General features: G+C 39.1%; 2 protein-coding genes across 5 annotated transcripts in view; both read right to left on the bottom strand.

Annotated features, from left to right (window-relative positions):
- Positions 1 to 382: 382 nt before the first annotated feature.
- Positions 383 to 7,303, bottom strand: LOC124628287 (laminin subunit alpha-4). Its single transcript, XM_047156497.2, has 9 exons — positions 7,247 to 7,303; positions 5,054 to 5,187; positions 4,759 to 4,939; positions 4,531 to 4,686; positions 4,248 to 4,413; positions 3,911 to 4,038; positions 2,122 to 2,215; positions 1,855 to 1,974; positions 383 to 1,078 (listed from the first exon to the last, which is right to left on the bottom strand). Exons 1-9 carry the CDS (start codon positions 7,301 to 7,303, stop codon positions 912 to 914), a joined length of 1,203 nt encoding a protein of 400 aa, XP_047012453.2. The 3' UTR covers positions 383 to 911.
- Positions 7,304 to 8,304: 1,001 nt separating this feature from the next.
- The window catches only part of si:ch211-241e1.3 (laminin subunit alpha-3), a 112,074-nt gene continuing 100,881 nt past the window's right edge, over positions 8,305 to 19,497 (bottom strand). For all 4 annotated transcript variants that reach the window (XM_053681565.1, XM_053681566.1, XM_053681567.1 and 1 more), the window contains 13 exons: positions 19,089 to 19,286; positions 18,359 to 18,507; positions 17,071 to 17,233; positions 16,834 to 16,967; positions 15,406 to 15,550; positions 14,252 to 14,356; positions 13,791 to 13,942; positions 11,587 to 11,704; positions 10,953 to 11,093; positions 10,264 to 10,394; positions 9,849 to 9,983; positions 9,544 to 9,661; positions 8,305 to 8,635 (listed from right to left, as the gene is read on the bottom strand). In XM_053681565.1, the coding sequence (XP_053537540.1) occupies positions 8,633 to 8,635; positions 9,544 to 9,661; positions 9,849 to 9,983; positions 10,264 to 10,394; positions 10,953 to 11,093; positions 11,587 to 11,704; positions 13,791 to 13,942; positions 14,252 to 14,356; positions 15,406 to 15,550; positions 16,834 to 16,967; positions 17,071 to 17,233; positions 18,359 to 18,507; positions 19,089 to 19,286 (1,692 nt within the window). In that variant the 3' untranslated portion in view covers positions 8,305 to 8,632. The remainder of the gene's footprint in view (positions 8,636 to 9,543; positions 9,662 to 9,848; positions 9,984 to 10,263; positions 10,395 to 10,952; positions 11,094 to 11,586; positions 11,705 to 13,790; positions 13,943 to 14,251; positions 14,357 to 15,405; positions 15,551 to 16,833; positions 16,968 to 17,070; positions 17,234 to 18,358; positions 18,508 to 19,088; positions 19,287 to 19,497) is intronic.

Raw genomic sequence — 19,497 nt, 5'->3', positions numbered from 1 at the left:
CGGCAGGTGATCTGTAACTTATCTTGTGTATGTCAACTTGACATTGAAATTGACCAAAGCAGCCTTTATGACGGCCCACTCCTGTTGGAACGGTCATGAAGGTTTACGTCAGTCGTCTACGACGGCCCACTCCTGTTGGAACGGTCATGTGGATTCGTGTCAGTTGTCATAGAACTCCTGCAAGAAAACCTGCTACTCAAACTGTAGCAGATGCAGAAAGGTATAGTATTATTGTGATTCCGACACACTAAGCACAATGAACTTGTTTTCATTCTTATCCCTTGATTTTATATATATATATATATATATATATATATGAGGTTTGTAATGAATTTTGGAAATAGTAAAGGGCCTGCAAAGAAAACAGTAGACAAAACAGACCTGTGTGAGAAAAGTTACTTTAATTTCTTCACACGTTTCAAGCACCACCAACAATATTACAAAAAAAAAAAAAAATGGTCCATTATCTTACCTAATAAGTCTTTACACCAAATATAATACAGCTTGTAGAAATGTAAATCAGGTGGTAAACATTACCCACAATGGTCAAAGTTACAGTACGACACCTCACGTTTCACTTCCGCTATCATAAAAGACTTAAATATTGTGTGTACAGTATAAATAGTGTGCAAACGAGACCAGCTAGTAAATAAATAGGCAGTATTACACTTCAGGTCAATAAGTACATTCACCCAATTGAAAGCTCCATGGAGATCGTGTTTTTGTTTTTGCTTCACCTCTGTCCACATTTATTTCAATATATGGCAATTATGTGACTTTTGTATCTAACGGCGATGAAAGACGAAGCTATCAGACAGTGGACTACAGGACGGAGTTGGGAAACGTATTACGCTATAATTTCTCATGATTTCCGGGCTTACTCTTCTAATCCTACAGCTGTGGAAATGTCTTCACTGTGGAGAAGGCGCTGTCAAGTTAGCTGGACACTCTCGCACGTTTACAGGTCCGAATACCGCCGCGAGCTTGTCAAACACCACCACGTCCCTGTTAAAGACCATGTTTTGGAGACACCCAACATAGGATTCGGTAACCGGGAGGAATGAGAACCTTCGACGATCTGCAGAACAGAAAAAAAATAATAAGTTTATGCTAACACTTCACTTCAAGTGTCGTGCTAAAGTCTTATAAACTAAAATATGAAACTCATGAGCTACAAAGTCATGTGAAGTTGTCATGACGTGTTATAACGACCTTGCGTCAACAGACATCCATGGCACTTGTCTTAAAAAAAAAAAAAAAAAAAGAGCACTCTTTATGATAGCTGATGCGTTTGAATAAAGAGTTTAAGTAGTTTTAGGTCAGTTAGGGTTTAAGTAGCCTTATGTTTGAGAGGAGAAATAAGACTGTATTTTATTGACTCTATTGGTGCAAGTGTTTAAGCTATAAAACAAACAAACAAACAAAGAGAACTTACTATAAAGTGCTCATGAAAATAAATTTAGTAATATTACTAATAAAACATTAATACTTTATAGAAACTAGCAATGCGAGCGTTGAATAAATCAATCGATTAATCAAATATAAACATGAATACAACAATAATAATAATAATAATAATAATAAATGATTCATCAGAGTAAAGTCCTCATGTAAATAAATTTATACAAAATACATTATTATAGAAACTACCAAAAGTGTTAAACCAAACTGCAATATAAATAAATAAATAAAAACATTTTCAATACTATTGTTGTTATTATTATTATTTTTGTTGTTGTTGTTATTGTAATCAATACTTAACGTGAAGTGCTCGATAAAGGAAACTTTTCTGGATTTTGAGTAGCACAACCCTTTACTAATGAGTATTAATCTTTGTAATCCTCATGCGAATACCTGGAACTCCACCCACATAAACAGGAAATCTGTCCTTGGTGGGGGAAGACGAGCTCGGGCCGATCGTATACCTGCCCTCTGTGTCCACGTGCATCTCTACCACATTGTTCCGCTGGATTACTAACAGGGGAGCAATAATATGATGAGTGAAATCGGAATAATAAAAATCTAGGGAAGCTTTCCATTTCTCATAGTCTAATCTCTACACATAATGACATTTAGTCCGTAGACAGTTGATGCTTCGACGTATTTAATGGTAGGATTTACCCGCTATTCTGTGGAACACACCATCACAGAGGGACTGCTTTGGCTGAACGGACACATTGAATCCCCCGCCGCCGTTATTCACCTGAGCCACCACCTGCAAGCCAAAGATCGGCGCTGTTCAAACTGCAACGCTCCTCTGGAGATGACTGATTCTTTCTCGTCTTGTCTTCCATTCTTTCCTACATACTCGATGAGGTGTTTCACATTCAAGGCTGTGTTTCATCACATGCTTGTGTGAAATCACAATTTTTACTTCCTGTAAGAAGGCCAGCTATTGTTCCCTGAGAATGCAGCAGGAATGCACTCAGTTCATACAGTCCCCTCTGAAACTACTGGAACGGCAAGGCCGGGTCATTTGTTCTTGCTGTAGACTGAAGACATTTGGGTTTGAGATCAAAAGATGAATATGAGGAGAAAGTTTTTTTTTATTTCCTGGTATTTATATGTAGACGTGTTAAACGGCGTTAAAACGTAGCACGTTTTGTATCAGACCACTCGATTTTAGGTGAGCGAAAATATTGGAACACGTGCCTGACAGGTGTTTCTTGTTAGATCGATCGTTTCAACAATAAATAGCTCTGAAGTCAGGGGTTTTCGCCTTCAGCTTCACCTGTGAAGACTGCGTTTGTTGTTAGAAAGGATAAACCAACATGAAGATCAGAGAGCTGTCTATGGGAGAAAAGCAAGTCATTTTGAAGCTGAGAAAAGAGGGAAACTCAATCAGAGGCGTTGCACAAGCATTGGGCATAGCCGATACAATGAAAAAAGAGCAACAGACGATGGGTCGGGTAAGGTAAACAACAACAGCTGATGACAGAAATATTGTGAGAGCTGTGTAGAAAAACCCAAAAACAACAGTCAATGACATGACCGTTCAAAGAAGGCTTGCATGGCTGCTTCTGGAACATTCTCAGTAATCTTATATACGATGTAACTCATGATGGTAGCAGCAGAATGAATTCAGACGTTTACAGAGAAATGCATCCAAATTAATCAGGAGGAACAGCAACACAATGATCCTAAAGAAAAATCCTCAACTCTCATCTCAGACTTTGATCTCAAACTCAGAAGTCTTTGGTGTACAAACACAAACAAACGAATTGGCCTCGCCATTCCAGTAGTTTTGGCAGGGACTGTTTGTTACACTCATGAGCCATTTTATCTTGTATATCGGTCATTTGTAGCTGGACAGTTACTCCAATCATCAGTGGTAAGGAACCATCATTGACCTGATCATATTGTACATGTGCACAGAGCCCTACTGTACAGTGGTGCTTGAAAGTTTGTAAAATGTTCATTATAATATAACTGCTTACGTATGACCTAAAACATCATCAGATGTCCACACGAGTCCTAAAATTAATTGAAGCCACTCACATTTACGTAATATTGCGTCATTTTCCTCAATAAATAATCTACTTTTAGGACGACGATGTTTTAGGTCATATTTACGCAGAAATCCAGAAAATTCTAAGCACCGCTGTGTATCTTACAGTTTACCTGATAAAAGACCCGATGTGTTTAGACAGAAGGTGAGCAGAACTAACACATTGACAACTGTGCGTATGTTGAATAATAAACAACGGAACAGTTATTATGGAAGAAATAAAACACTTCAGGACGTGCTGTTATAGGAACATTATCAATGACGGTTTCGTATAATACCCTGACAAGAAATTTTACTGTTACTGTTACAAGACCAACGTTGATTAGTTTCCTATATGATCAAACTGAGGCACTTTGACCCATAACATCCTGACTAGGGTCCAAATTTAAAGAAAGAGCTCACCTCTCCTTTCCTCATGAACACGGTGAGATGATGGTCAGAGTTTCCCGTGTGCAGTAGGAGGCCGCTCTGATTACTGGGACGCAACTCGAACACGAGCTCGAATTTCCTGGTCACCATAAACGACTCATCTGCACAAAGACAAGAAGTAAGCTCTTACTGTATGACGTGTCAGAGGTCACATTTAAATTTGCCTCTAAAATTGGTTCTAAAATATTTTATTCGATTATGTTTGATGGTTAGAAATCGACAACCCAAAGGGATCCCAAATGGATGTATCTGATTGTATGACTTAATTGTACAATGAAGTGATTAGTGGAAGGTTTTGACTAGGACTCACCAATAATGATGTGAGCTCCCTTCCCTGAGAAGTACGCCCCGCTTTCCATCTGCCCCTCAAAGCACAGACCTACACCACAATTCACTGCTGGTGCCGCCATCGCCGAGCCGTTCATCCTGAAATTGCGGACACACCCGACCACGCCGTGCACGGGCAAACTCTTCCACTAGGAATGAGTTTGAGAGATTAGAAATGTACCGTTTCCACCATTACAAATCCCTTTATCAATTCAGTTCTTCATTTGAACTCTTCTGGAACCGCTAAATAGTGTGTGTTAAATCACCTTCAGATCAGCATGCGTGTGTGGTGGAGGGCTGCCCAGGTGCACAGCTGTACTCAGCTGGATGGACGAGCTCTCTCCTGGATTCAGCACACCGTCCTGGGCCCTCAGACCATCAATAACCAGGCGAAACCTGCGCTTCTCCAGACTCAGTGTTACCTGCCAAGAGATCGTTGAAGGTCAAAAGGTTGACCATGATTAAAAATAAATAACCCGCAGTAGAATTCTAACCGTGTGCCACTTTCCATCGTTGTACTTCTCCCTGTTAAAGATTTCCCTCTGACGGCCAACTGACAAGCGGATTCTTCCCTTGGACACATAAAGAGCCAAGTGGTACTTTTCCTGTTCGGCGGGAATGTAGAACAGCAGACCCTCTGCCGACTTCGTCTTGACATCTAAGGAAAAGTAGGGCCTGTGAAGCAAACAATGCATTAGACGACTCTCTGTCAACACTTTAATCCCATTATACTCTATTGACGTTGGCGTTGTTATGAACATTCGTAACATTAACAGGAAGTGAACTCACCTGTGTGTGAGAGCTCGAGAGGGCATGGTGTAGCTCAGACTGCTGGAAGCACCTGCGAGGTGAAAGGAATCTGGGATCGGAGTCGGGTGGAAGCAGCTAGAGACTCCATCATCCTTTATCTCTTCTTTGCCATCCTATAAACAAAACATACACATGAGCTTGGGGCTCAGGATGAGCATCCTTTCAGTCCATCTGTGAATGGGAAGGTTCTAATATTTGATAAGGTTTATATTAAGACAAACCAAATACAGGTTTTTAGGATAATACTGTGATTCAGAATATCCCTCCATCCATTTTCCATATTGCTTATTTGAAGCAGGATCGTGGGGAAGCCTGGAGTCTATCCCAGGGAACTCGGGCACAAGGTGGGGGACACACTGGACTGGGTGTCAACCTAATGCAGGGCACAATCACACACACATTGACACACTACGGACAATTTGGAAGTGCCAATCAGCCTACAACGCATGTCTTTGGACTGGGGGAGGAAACCCCCGAAGCATGGGGAGAACATTCGAACTTCACGCACACAGGGTGAAGGTGGGATTCGTTCCCCCAACCCCAGAGGTGCGAGGCAAAAGTGCTAACCACTAAGCCACTAAGCCCCCTTAGTCAGAATATAGAAATATATGATTGGCTCTCATGGCGGAGTCTAATCTTTGACCTTTAGGTGCCACGTACAGTAACCATGGTATTTGATTTTGAACGAACAATAACATTAGTGTCCTGAATGACCGAACCACGAGTGGTTAGTATTAAATAACTAGATAACAGATATCATGGGTTTATCATTGTGATTTATTCACTCAAACCACACGTACTCATGTAAACACTAATGTGTCTTGATGCATCCCAGACAATATCGTAGGAACGCCACCATCATTGTGGGGAATGGCTAAGGAGACTGCTGTCATCCGTTCATCTTCAGTATCTGCATTTTCCTGGTCAGTGTAGCACTATCTAGAGTGTCTACCACTAACCCCAGGAACACTGGGCACAAGCCAGGGATACACCCTGGACAAGGCCAGAAGCTGTGATGTCAGATGGAAAGTACTGTCTCCAGTGTCTGCTCAAAAAGTTGTCAGAATTGTCACTGTTCTTCTTTATTAATAAACTCTTTAAAAGGGGTCTAAAATGTCGCTAAGTTGGCCACACTGCCATCTTCTCCCACTTACCTTTTATAGTGTTCTGGCTCCACCCACTGGCCCTCCCAATATCACAGACTCTAGAAAGTTTTAACTGCTTAGCAGATTGGTTACGTAGCACATTTTGGGCAACTTCTATGGAATATCAACAGAGACCTGAACTAGCTTTACACTTAAAATGAACAGAAACGATCACATTATCAACAATCAATAGTTGTTTTTTTTATTTATTTATTTTTTTTTTTTTATCTCATTACCAAAAACACAAACTGTTACCATGAATAACATTTAACCAAAATGTTTTGTTCTTAAATCTCCCTCCCAAGATCCTGTTTCTCATTCTTCTGTAGGATTGTGTCTATGTTTTAGATCCACTTCGGTGTAACCCCTCTAGTTGTTATAAATTTTTTTATCAAGGTACAGCTTGGGTTATATAATACCAAATGATTCACGACATGTAGCTCTTGTATACTTCTTTGGAGATATACTGAGCAGGACCTTGAGCAAAGAATATGACCACTCAGATGACTCCTGCTGTTATCATGTGGAATACAGCTAGCCTGGAGAAGCTCTGATGTGCATAGATTAGCATTTTCCTGCTATAAAATATCTACATACCTTTAACTCTAACACGTCGAGGTAATTAATTGGATCAGGCGGGTTACAGCAGGAAAATCAAAACATATATACGGTGAAGGGACTCCTGAACCAGGGTTGGGAATCACCAGATATTGAAAGGTTAAGTTGCATGTGGTTATTGCATATTGCCATTCATCTCAATGGTGATAACACCGGGCACTAGGGCATCAGTTCATCTCCATGCACCCAATTATTCCCACCCAGGAGCATTTTGGAGTAGCCAATCTACCTATCTGCATGTTGTTTGGAAGTGGAAGGAAACCAGAGAACCTGAAGGAAACCCACGCAAACACATGGAGAAGATCTGAACCTCCACCCAGACATTAACCCGAGCTCAGGATCGAACCCAGGTCCCTAGAGCTGTGAGGCAGCAATGCTGTAACGGTATACTGGGCAATCATTTCCACACCAGGCCATTTTTTCTACTGGAAACCCCAAAACTCTTCTGTTCTGAAGACTTCCCCATGTTGGAAAACTTAAAAGCTTTACCTTTGAGAAAGCGATGACACTTTACGAAGGCTTCCTTCCATAAATGTTCAACAATCAGCTCCTTATAGAAAAATGTACCATATCAACACTTAGACACATTTTAAATCAGGCTCCATGAGGAACTGTCTTAGAAGTTCCTGTGTACATAGAAGTGTAGTAATAGTTCTAATAGAAGTTACTATAGAAATGTAAGCATGTGATTTGTTTTACTGATATAGAAAGTGAATCAAACACCTTCTGACCGGTCGGATTCAACAACACCGTCGTCGTACAATTCCTTTCGCTACCCTGATTTTTACGTTCCATTCACTTTTCATCATGTCAAACCATTCTCAGTTTTGGATTACGCCGCATACTTACGTCTGATTTTTGCACTAATGCTGATTCCTGGATTATCCTAATTTCTATCTTTACGAGTGTCACACGCTGATCTGTACAGTATGTTTTTGGGGGAAATTTTACCATGAGCATGTCGATTGGAGTTAGGTAGAGAAAGTGTAAATGTATCAGCGATGAGTTTGTTCAGCTACACATGCTGTAAATCTGTTCGACACAACACACACTCGCACGTCTTACTATCCTCGTGAGAGGATAAATTCAGTTGAATCTAAAAACTTGAATCCAACTCCAACAGTAACATCAGTTAACAAAAGGAAAATCTTAGGCTCCATTAGGTTTTTAAATAAAAGGGACAAATTTAGTATTTAAAAAAAAACAAAACAAAACAATGTTGTCCTTGTGGGGAACAGCCAAGTGTCCACAGAGATTAAACACTCAGATATTCCTGTCCTTATGGGGACATTTGGTCCCCACTATGTATAAAACATACCTCCATCCTCCACACACACACACACACACACCCCCTTGGTAAGAATTATTGTTAAGAAGTGTGAGTGGACATGGATTATGAGAATATTAGCATATTGATTGAATGGTAAAAAAAATAAATAAAAAAAACAGGACCAAATAATTCCCTCATTAGGTGAGAACTTGGTTAGAGTGTTTATTAGTAGTCCTTTATCTGAAACACACTGGTATTGATATTGACACTCATACAAACAACAAAAATAGAAAGAAAATTCCAAATAAAATGTTACTTTGTCTCCGCTAAATGGTTTGTGTTTACATACGGGTTAGGAATGGGTGAAATGTATATGTATCAGTGGAAAATGTTTACTAGCGATAAAAATGAAAAAAAAGTTCATGCAGTGATCAGATTAGGCGTCTGGTTAGGCAGGTGCTGGTCTAAGATGAGACTAGCTGACACACATCTCCCTGTTAGTCCACTCTCTCAGGATCGTCTTCATCACTGGAAACAAAGCACACAACACACACGTGAGCACAAGACCTAGCAGCTTCCGTGCAAACATGGACGGCGTTCGCTGAGGCACGGCAGCGTTGCACTACAATCACAAACGGAAGTCCGTAGGAACACTGGCACCTCTTTTACGAACAGACAATTGATTAGTTATAGTAATAATACGTATACATTATTTCCATAATAATAATACAGTAAGCGCCTTACTGTGATGTTAAACGAAAAGTCGGCCATTTTGAATTTCAACAAAAACTCCTCTCTTTTTTTGCTTATTCTCTTAGAAACGTCATCTAAGTCCTTCTGAGGAAGATCACGGTACAGCTTTGACGTATTGACACCATGCTTGGCACAACATGATCTGATGTTAAATTAACATCAACATTCGCAACATTCCTGTGCAAACAGGAAGTGAGGCAACATCTCAGCAATGGGTTGATGTATTGCCATCAGATGTAGTATATCTCCTTGGGAACAAGCGCCGATGATCCCATTGGCTTCTGATCTTCTTTCGTCACTAAATGGGTGGGGCCAGAAAGTGCTTGGTCCCTTAATCGCTGCTTGTAGCTATGTTTATATATGGTATTATTGGTACTACTACTCAATGCAAATAATAGCAAAAAATGTAGTCAAAATAAAGTTAAGGGGTTATGTCTCTTTGTTTTTAATTTTCATCTTCCACTTCTTTGGCCCCATTCTAAATAAGCGCTCACCCAAACTGAAAGACTTACTTGTTACACAATGACATTTAATTGCACCCATTGCACATATCTTTAACTATACATAACATTTAGGGTTTTTTTTGTTCTTTCCTGTCCTTTTTATAACCGGAATGTATTTGGTCACCACATCATTCTCTGTGCACTTGAGAAAGAGGACTCTGAAAGAACGCAGATGCTCACCTTCTTCGGGTTATCCCACATGTTCTCAGGCTGATGCTCAGACATGCACGTATCCAAGATCACGTCTCCCGTCGAGGAAAAACCACTCAAGTCCTCCGGCAAGTACAAAGCATCAGACCTGCAAAAAAAACAACAACAAAAAAAACAATAACACCCGACTATGAGCAGCACATAATTTCATCATTAACACTCGCTATAATAATCCTGTTCATTTGTTTACTCTCTCTATTATTATAGTCCACACTTGGACACTAACTAGCGCATGGTACAAACAGAAACATTGAAGGTGTGGAACTAATGGTAACCTTCTCAGGTAGACGTTGGACATGCAGCCTGTGAAGGAGCCCGCGCCCAGAGTGACGTTATTGGAGAGGAAGTTGAGATCGGGAGCCTGTGGGAAATCCTTTCCTGTGTCGTCTTCGTCGACTCGGAGCTCCATTCTACAAGACAGGAGATATGGAAGATATGCAGATGTGGCTTTAGGTAAATGAAAATCATACCATCATACGTCCTATTTATAGATGGTGACAAATTAGAGGAAGAACCTAACGAGTAACGAAACCATGATGCTTTTAGGGAATTGTACTGCAATATTATAATTAAGCAATTAACATAATACTTGTGCTGGCAAAGTTTACTATGATTTTGTATATAAATCATATATATATATATACACATACACATATATACACTGTTTTTTTTTTACTATACTACACTTACCTTCCACCCTTGTTGGTGGCAGTAACGTAATGCCATTCTCCATCTTGGTACTGTTTATTGGAACTCCAAGCACGGTTCTCGTCCTTCAGTACCACGTATCCGTTCACCATCGAGAGCCCGATCTTTTTGCTCTATACGAGGAATCAGACGAGAGCAGCACTTTCAGTTGATTCGTCTCAAGCGTTGTACACACTTATACGCTGAAACGTTTAACGGGCATGTTGTTTAGCCCTGCACCTTACTACACGTCCCTCCTCCCTAGTCTGTTTTTTTTGCTTTGCTTAAATATTTGCAAACGTATAAATGTCACTCCAACACACTAAATAGGTGCTGATTCCACTACTAAGACCTGCTTTACAAAATGCCAAAACTTCACTTCTTAAATAGTTATAATTCAACAGTGTATGACTTAAAACTGAAAATCGTTTTAGCAGCTTGAGAAATCCTGAAATAAAATAGGAATATGAGAACATCCTGCTCATTTACCATTTATTTTCTTTTGTTCAAACTGCTTTAGGCACATTATTTCATTTAAATGCCAAAATTTGCCAAAACGTTTACTGACTAACACTGATACATGACGCCATTAATGTGAGTTCACAGACCTGAACACTTACAGTACTGAACTTTACTGTATAAACTAAATATGTATTTACACGTGAACATGATTATTTATGGAGAACACGCACAGCCTGTTTGTTCTGCAGCAGAAGACCGTCCTTCCCGGTGCTCTTGAATCCAAGCGAAAGTGTCAAAGCTCCGTCCAGACTGAAGCCTGTGGGCGGAGAATCCAGTGAACTGCCCGTGCTGAACTCTGCGTTCCTCAATGCCTGCAAAACGATAAAAAGGCCATATTAATCGATTATTTACGACTGTTCTACAGCAAATGGCACAGCATGCTGGACTTGGTTTCCTTTTTTATTAAAGAAATGTGCTGTTATTTAACAAAAAAAAATAAATGTATAATCATTTCTGTAAGGCGACTTTTATTTAATATTTTTGGAAGTGTCAGTGCTTTGTAAGAGTCAGAGGTAAAGCTTCAACTTTTCCACAGCAGGAAATTTGCCTGCTACAGCTATTACTACAGCAATTACAACAACAACTACTCCTACAGCTACTACTACAACTACCACCACTACTACAGCCACTACAACTAACACTATGACTACCACAACTACCACCACTACTACTACAACTACTACTACAACTATTTCAATGTTTCATTTCATTCATTACTAGAAACCTTTGCACTTTAACATGGCACTAAGGAAATCTGCCTGATTTATTCAAGCTGAATTTCACTTTAAAAAATAAAATCCTCACCAGCATCTTGCTGCCATAACTCCGGCCAGCACCCACTTTATTCAGTGGAGATGGAGCTTTGCCGGCGGCACTCAAACCCGTCACATAACCCCTCAATGGTGGCACCGTGATGTTGTATCTACAAATGGGGTACAGTGACAATAAAGCAGGGTTTTATTTCTGAGATCAAAGGCACACAGACAATTAACTGGAAAGGATTTGAAAAAATATATTTCCAATTAATACTGGTATCCTGGGAGGATAGAATACTAGTACCCTGGTAGAAGAGAATACTAGTACCCTGGTAGAAGAGAATACTAATATCCTGGTAGAAGAGAATACTAGTACCCTGGTAGAAGAGAATACTAGTACCCTGGTAGAACAGAATACTAGTATCCTGGTAGAAGAGAATACTAGTATCCTGGTAGAAGAGAATACTAGTACCCTGGTAGAAGAGAATACTAGTATCCTGGTAGAAGAGAATACTAGTATCCTGGTAGATGAGAATACTAGTATCCTGGTAGAAGAGAATACTAGTATCCTGGTAGAAGAGAATACTAGTACCCTGGTAGAAGAGAATACTAGTACCCTGGTAGAAGAGAATACTAGTATCCTGGTAGAAGAGAATACTAGTACCCTGGTAGATGAGAATACTAATATCCTGGTAGAAGAGAATACTAGTATCCCGGAAGAAGAGAATACTAGTATCCTGGTAGAAGAGAATACTAGTACCCTGGTAGAAGAGAATACTAATATCCTGGTAGAAGAGAATACTAATATCCTGGTAGAAGAGAATACTAGTATCCTGGTAGATGAGAATACTAATATCCTGGTAGAAGAGAATACTAGTATCCTGGTAGAAGAGAATACTAGTACCCTGGTAGAAGAGAATACTAATATCCTGGTAGAAGAGAATACTAATATCCTGGTAGAAGAGAATACTAATATCCTGGTAGAAGAGAATACTAGTATCCTGGTAGAAGAGAATACTAGTATCCTGGTAGAAGAGAATACTAATATCCTGGTAGAAGAGAATACTAATATCCCGGAAGAAGAGAATACTAATATCCTGGTAGAAGAGAATACTAATATCCTGGTAGAAGAGAATACTAATATCCTGGTAGAAGAGAATACTAATATCCCGGAAGAAGAGAATACTAATATCCTGGTAGAAGAGAATACTAATATCCTGGTAGAAGAGAATACTAATACCCTGGTAGAAGAGAATACTAGTATCCTGGTAGAAGAGAATACTAATATCCTGGTAGAAGAGAATACTAATATCCCGGAAGAAGAGAATACTAGTATCCTGGTAGAAGAGAATACTAATATCCTGGTAGAAGAGAATACTAATATCCCGGAAGAAGAGAATACTAGTATCCTGGTAGAAGAGAATACTAATATCCTGGCAGAAGAGAATACTAGTACCCTGGTAGAAGAGAATACTAATATCCCGGTAGAAGAGAATACTAGTATCCTGGTAGAAGAGAATACTAGTATCCTGGTAGAAGAGAATACTAATATCCTGGTAGAAGAGAATACTAATATCCTGGTAGAAGAGAATACTAGTACCCTGGTAGAAGAGAATACTAATATCCCGGAAGAAGAGAATACTAATATCCTGGTAGAAGAGAATACTAATATCCCGGAAGAAGAGAATACTAATATCCTGGTAGAAGAGAATACTAATATCCTGGTAGAAGAGAATACTAGTATCCTGGTAGAAGAGAATACTAATATCCTGGTAGAAGAGAATACTAATATCCTGGTAGAAGAGAATACTAGTACCCTGGTAGAAGAGAATACTAATATCCTGGTAGATGAGAATACTAATATCCTGGTAGATGAGAATACTAATATCCTGGTAGATGAGAATACTAATATCCTGGTAGATGAGAATACTAGTACCCTGGTAGATGAGAATACTAATATCCTGGTAGATGAGAATACTAATACCCTGGTAGATGAGAATACTAGTATCCTGGTAGAACAGAATACAAGGGATCAATTTAAAATGTAAAATTTCCAGATTTCTGTAAAACTGCTTTGGGACAAAATGCGCTATATAAATAACACTGAATTGACTTGAATCGATACAAGAATACATGAAGACGTGCCAAACTAAATGCGGTCACAAAATATCAGACAGGATTTCACTCAAGCTTATTTGTTGCACAGTAAAAATAAAAATGAAACAAACAAACAATCAACCAAAAAAGACACACCTTCTTCTCAAATCTGAGGGGACGCCACCGATGAAGTAGCTGTCGAAAGCTTCAAAAGCGTATGGACCAGTCACCACCACGTCGTTCTTTGTCCGGAAACGTATCTGTATAACGTTATTTATGCTATCGAATAACACCTTGAGCTCCTCGTTCTAAAGAAAGGAGAAGAAACAACAAAAACAATAACACAAATCAACAAAGTACAAAAATTCTCCGAGTATACGAAATATGCCCAAGTGTATTATTTTTTCGGTCCACAACAAGCGTCAGGGTTTTTTTGTTGTTGTTGTTGTTTTTTTAAATGAAAATTAAAACACAATTTAATTTAGTGGCATTTTCAGTTTCATCGCGCACTGAGAGATCGGAGAGATCTTGAAAATGAAAACGGACCACTTACACTATCATCCACTGTTAAAACAACACTGGTGGTGACGGCAGGTATTAGCATTAGCATGACCTACCAAATCCTGTGTGTCTGTGCTCCTCTTGGTCACCAGCGGTTTGTCTCCAATTTTGCTACGCAGCACCAGATAGCGGTTCTCGAGCGTGATGAGGTAGTATGAGTTCTGCAAAACAGTAAAAAAAAAAAAACCCAACACAATTTTTATTTTTTTTTTAAGTTATGGGGAAACTCGAGTAGAAACTAATAGTACTACAAAAGAATTGCAATGTTCTGATGTTTAAGTGAGCCACTACCAACTTCCAGAAATTCCACATTTCAGTTGAATATTTGTTTAATATTTTCACCAGAAATATTAAACAACTGAGGCTCTGGAAGCCTCATTTACTACTATTATTATTATTATTATTATTATTATTTTTAATGTAATAAATGTTTGCTTTGTGAATAGTGTGCAAGCAATACAAGTGAAAATCAGGCCAGGAATCACAAGCAAAAAATGATTTATTATTTTGAAATGATTATTTTTCATCTCAATTATCTATGTAAAAAATATTTTTTAATATAAGTACATTTTTTGAGTAGTTATTTCATTAATCCATTAATTACTCCTAGCATTATATATATATATATATATATATATATATATATATATATATATATATATATATATATATATATATATACACATATACATATATATATATATATATATATACATATATATATATACATATATATATATATATATATATATTTATTTATTTTTTTTTTATTATTTATTTTTTTTTTTTTTAAATAAAAGCTTTTCTCAAAACATAATTTTCCTCAGAGAACATTCTTATCATTTCACAACTTTTGAACGATTTCGTTTTGAAAAGAATTTATCCATGGAACTATGCAAAATATGCACTCGCCATACGCGTGAACAGTGTTTTTATTTTGTTAATAATTCAGTGTGACAATAATATTTTCACAAACTGTCATGTGTACAGTCTGACTATTGTGTTCTGTATAGCAGTAAAACAAAACGTGTTATTCTAAGTGAAAAGCTTTTGTTGAGAAAAGGATTTATTTATTTATTAAAACAATATCTTCTATTTATGTAGACTTTCACATATCAAATTTTTAATAGTGCCTGGCCATAAAACTAACATAAATCATAACTGCATTCAAAAGTGAAGCGCTTATTAGTGTCCCTGAGCAGAACCTGACCTCGTTTCCCATGTACAGCAGGATGCCGTTCTCGGCTCGAGTCTCTATCTTCTGGAAGATGTTCAACCTCCTGAGGACATTTTCAAGCTGCAACTGAATATAACCCGTGCCATCAAGGTATTCACCTTCCTCTTGCTGGATGTATCTTGGAATTGCGAGAGAACAAATGGAACAATGTACAAAAGTCAGATATTCAGTTTTTAACCACTGCAGCGCTGAATGCTTGATACTGATTGGTCAGAAGGCGTTGATTCATTTTCTTACACATCGGGATTTGTTAAAAACACAAGGGATTTTTTTTTAAAAGTGTGTGTAATTGTTGTAAAAGTTTTCTGTGGGAAGACGACTTTTTTTTTTTTTTTTTTAAAGCATTCTAACAGTCAGAAGTAAAGCTGTAAAGTTTTCAGACACAAGAACATCTGTAGTAAGGAGGGCTTTGGGGTTTCTCTGTAACATGACACGCTGGTTTGTATTGTCTGTTTCTTTTTTTTAACATCATCTGCCCCTGAAATAAAAACTGTTCTTTAAGAACGTTTGTATAACATATATCTAAAGAAAGAAAGAGAAGGTTTTATTCTCATTTGAACTTCGGTCACTTCTCGGAAAACTGCTAAATGAAACTTTCACAGCTTTTTGCACGACACTATACTGAATAAAATAAATCATTTTAAATAAAAACGTTTCGTAGATATTCTCAGTTTAACTTCGAGTAGTTTTAACTTCTAGTCGATTTTAACTTCTTACAGTTCTGTGAAAAACGCTAAAAGCCATTTAAAACCGACAATTCGTACTGATGCAAATCTTCACGTTCGTCCAATTAAATGCTCTCTAGAGACGTACATGTCCCGCCCCCAGACAAGCATGATTCGTTGATGCGTTTTGGGCTGAGCGGCTTTCCCACACGCTATTGCTTTTTCCAACCATGCCTTGGTTGAGAAGAAAAAAAAAAAAAAAAACGAAATTTGAGTTCACTCATTTTGAAGAGAGTGGAATTTCTATGACATCACGGTCACGTGACAGTCGGTGTTTTACTTTTCGGAAAGGTTTTACTTGGGAAACTTGGGGCTCGTCAGTGTCCCATATGTCGCTTCCTCAGACTGAGAGAGAACCCGATTCCATCTTTATACACCGCCACCACGTTCTCCATCAGTAAGAGTATATAAAAGGCTCTTCACTATTCTCCATATCTATCTAGCTTGCTAAGCAGCTCCCAGGGTTGTTAAGATACAGTGCGGGTGTGGGGGATCTTGAATGCTATTAGTTCCTCTGTAAATCAGCCAAGCATTCTGATTTCCTGTGATTCACACTTGCTGACTTTCTACATTACATCTAACTACAAACGGATAAAATGTATGTTAGCGTTCCTCTTATATAGAATAGCACATAAGATGAAATAAAAACACTTCAGGACCGTCACTGTCCTCTTACCTCTTGCACGGCATCTGTAAGGTGACATTCTCAGGTCCCAGTGACTTAAAGTTGTACAGACTCATAAACTTCTCGTTAAACATGTTGAACTCTATACAGCCCCGGTATCCGGGATAATTAAGAGGTGGTGGAGGCTAAAAAAAGAAGAGAGGCGTTTTAACTTTAGGAAAAAAAAATAAATGCAAATGTTGTTTCGCATTTCAAATCATTACATGCGGTAATAAGCATCACACTTACGGTGAAGTCGTTCGGGTAACCTCCTACGTAGAAGACGGCTTCACTGGGATGGAGGTCCAGCAGGTTATTTAGCGCGTCTCCCTGTGCGGACCTTGGGACTTCTTGATCTGGTTTATTTGTCGTGAATAACTTTGTGAGATTGACCTGAGCATCTTCATAAATCCTAAAGACATAGCAGAGCAGAGAAGCAGAGGGATGAATATTCGATTCATTTTGTTCAGATTCACCGAGTGAATTCGACCGATCACACGATCTGGAATCTGACGCACCAGCAATTAGGATCCAGTGGAAATGACATGCTTGATATTCTCTAACGTGACTCATTACGGACTGAATCCCTTTCTAAATGAGTTAGAATACACGTCATATGACAACTAAATATACAATGAATACATCATTGGAATCATACGGTTTAAACAACATTGGTGAAATATCATATTTTCCAAAATGTTACATTAATAATCCCACAGAGGTTTCGATCTGTTCCTGCTGCAAGGTTTTCTATAGAAAAGATTTTTATCATGCTATATTTTCAGCATTATTATATTATGCTATTAGAAGTATTATTATAGTGTACTAAGTTTTATTCCATCCATCCATCTTCTGTACCGCTTTATCCTTTTCAGGGTCACGGGGAACCTGGAGCCTATCCCAGGGAGCATGGGGCACAAGGCGGGGTACACCCTGGACAGGGTGCCAATCCATCGCAGGGCACATACACATTCACACACCCGTTCATACACTACGGACACTTTAGACACGCCAATCAGCCTACCGTGCATGTCTTTGGACTGGGGGAGGAAACCGGAGTACCCGGAGGAAACCCCCGCAGCACGGGGAGAACATGCAAACTCCGCACACACAGGGCCACGGTGGGAATCGAAACCCTCGACCCTGGAGGTGTGAGGCGAACGTGCTAAAGTTTTATTTAAGATTTATTATTTCATTATTAACGGTCTCATCACTCGTCTTACCTGAGACGTATTTCGACATTTTAGCACGTGTCTATCTTCTGTGTTGCGATCTCCTATCAAGGTCTTGCCATGCTTTCCATGCGAAACTTGAAAGCCTTACCTTATCCAGTGACTTTCTAGTTCCCTCTCTATTCCCGTACATACCAATTTTAACCTCTTTATTTATCATAGATTTCTTCAGGGATTAAACCTGCATGCCTCAGAGTTTGATCTCACCTGATCACGATTTTAAACAAAACAACAACAACTGGACAATGCACTGTTAATGATCACGAGACTCTGCTATTAGTGTTGGAAGCATGTGGTAGCCCGACCTGCGCATGTCCACTTTATCCATGAAGATCCGATCTGGATTCGACAGGGTGATGTCCACCGACTCGATCTCCTGAACGATTCCGTTCAGCTTGTAAACAAAATAGAGGACGTTGTTTCTCAGGGCCATGCCGAGGTAGTCCTTTTTCGTCTGTGGGATGAAGCATTTTAAAATGACTTTCTGAACATGAAACTTCGATTAGGATGAAAACAAAACGCCCTATATTTTTAATTTCACAGTTACTGTATATTACAAGGATGCACGTCATTTTGTAACAATACATAATAACTGGGATGAAGATATTATTTGAATTAGGCACATCGACACATCATGCCTGTGTCGAGAATTTGATTTAAACAGGCGACAATAAAGTGTGAATTATGTGTATTACTCTTTGCTGTTTAAAGCCCCGCCCTCTTGTTTGACGGACAGCTAAGATCTTTCCAGTTTTTCCGAGGAACCGTGAACGCTCATCAGGGATTTCAGAGGCTTGTTTCTGACTCAGCGTAAACCATGATTAAGTAGAGACCATTACACCAGGGAAGAACTTACAGAATAGTATGTGGACTAGACAAAAGAGATTCGTCTTCTTGACACCTTGATATTTGCCTCTTGGTGATGAGGAGAGGTCACCGTACATGCTCTGGTGTTAGGCATGTTTAATAAACTCAACCCTGAATGGTACCTGTGCGGCACACACTATTGTTATGACCAAGAAGATTTTCACTCACGTCCTTGTTGCCGAGGTAGAGAACGAACAGATTGCCGTCGTCTCCGTTGCTCTGGCGACGCCGCCGTCTGCCGTCCCCTCGGCCCATGGGACGATGCAGGAGGAGACTCATCGTCGTGTAGGCTCGCAGGTCGTCCAGGGTTCGGGGGAGTCGCAGCTCCACATGCTCCAAACCAGTGAATTTCATGGGCACTGGAACCTGCCAAGGATTCAGGAGAGTTGCATTAAAATAGCAACGTGGACATTGAGACTAGCACTGATATTATTACTGACACTACACTAATGCTGCACCAATGCTGCAGTTCAGTCACTGTCCGAACTCACCGTAGCTTGAATTTTTTTATTTTTTTTTAAAATCTTAACTATATTTTTGAAGTCGACGCACGTTAAATATCAAATTAGACAAAACT

This window comes from Ictalurus punctatus, chromosome 7, assembly GCF_001660625.3.
Source record: "Ictalurus punctatus breed USDA103 chromosome 7, Coco_2.0, whole genome shotgun sequence".
Lineage (NCBI taxonomy): Eukaryota > Metazoa > Chordata > Actinopteri > Siluriformes > Ictaluridae > Ictalurus > Ictalurus punctatus.
This window is presented reverse-complemented; position numbering and strand designations above follow the sequence as displayed.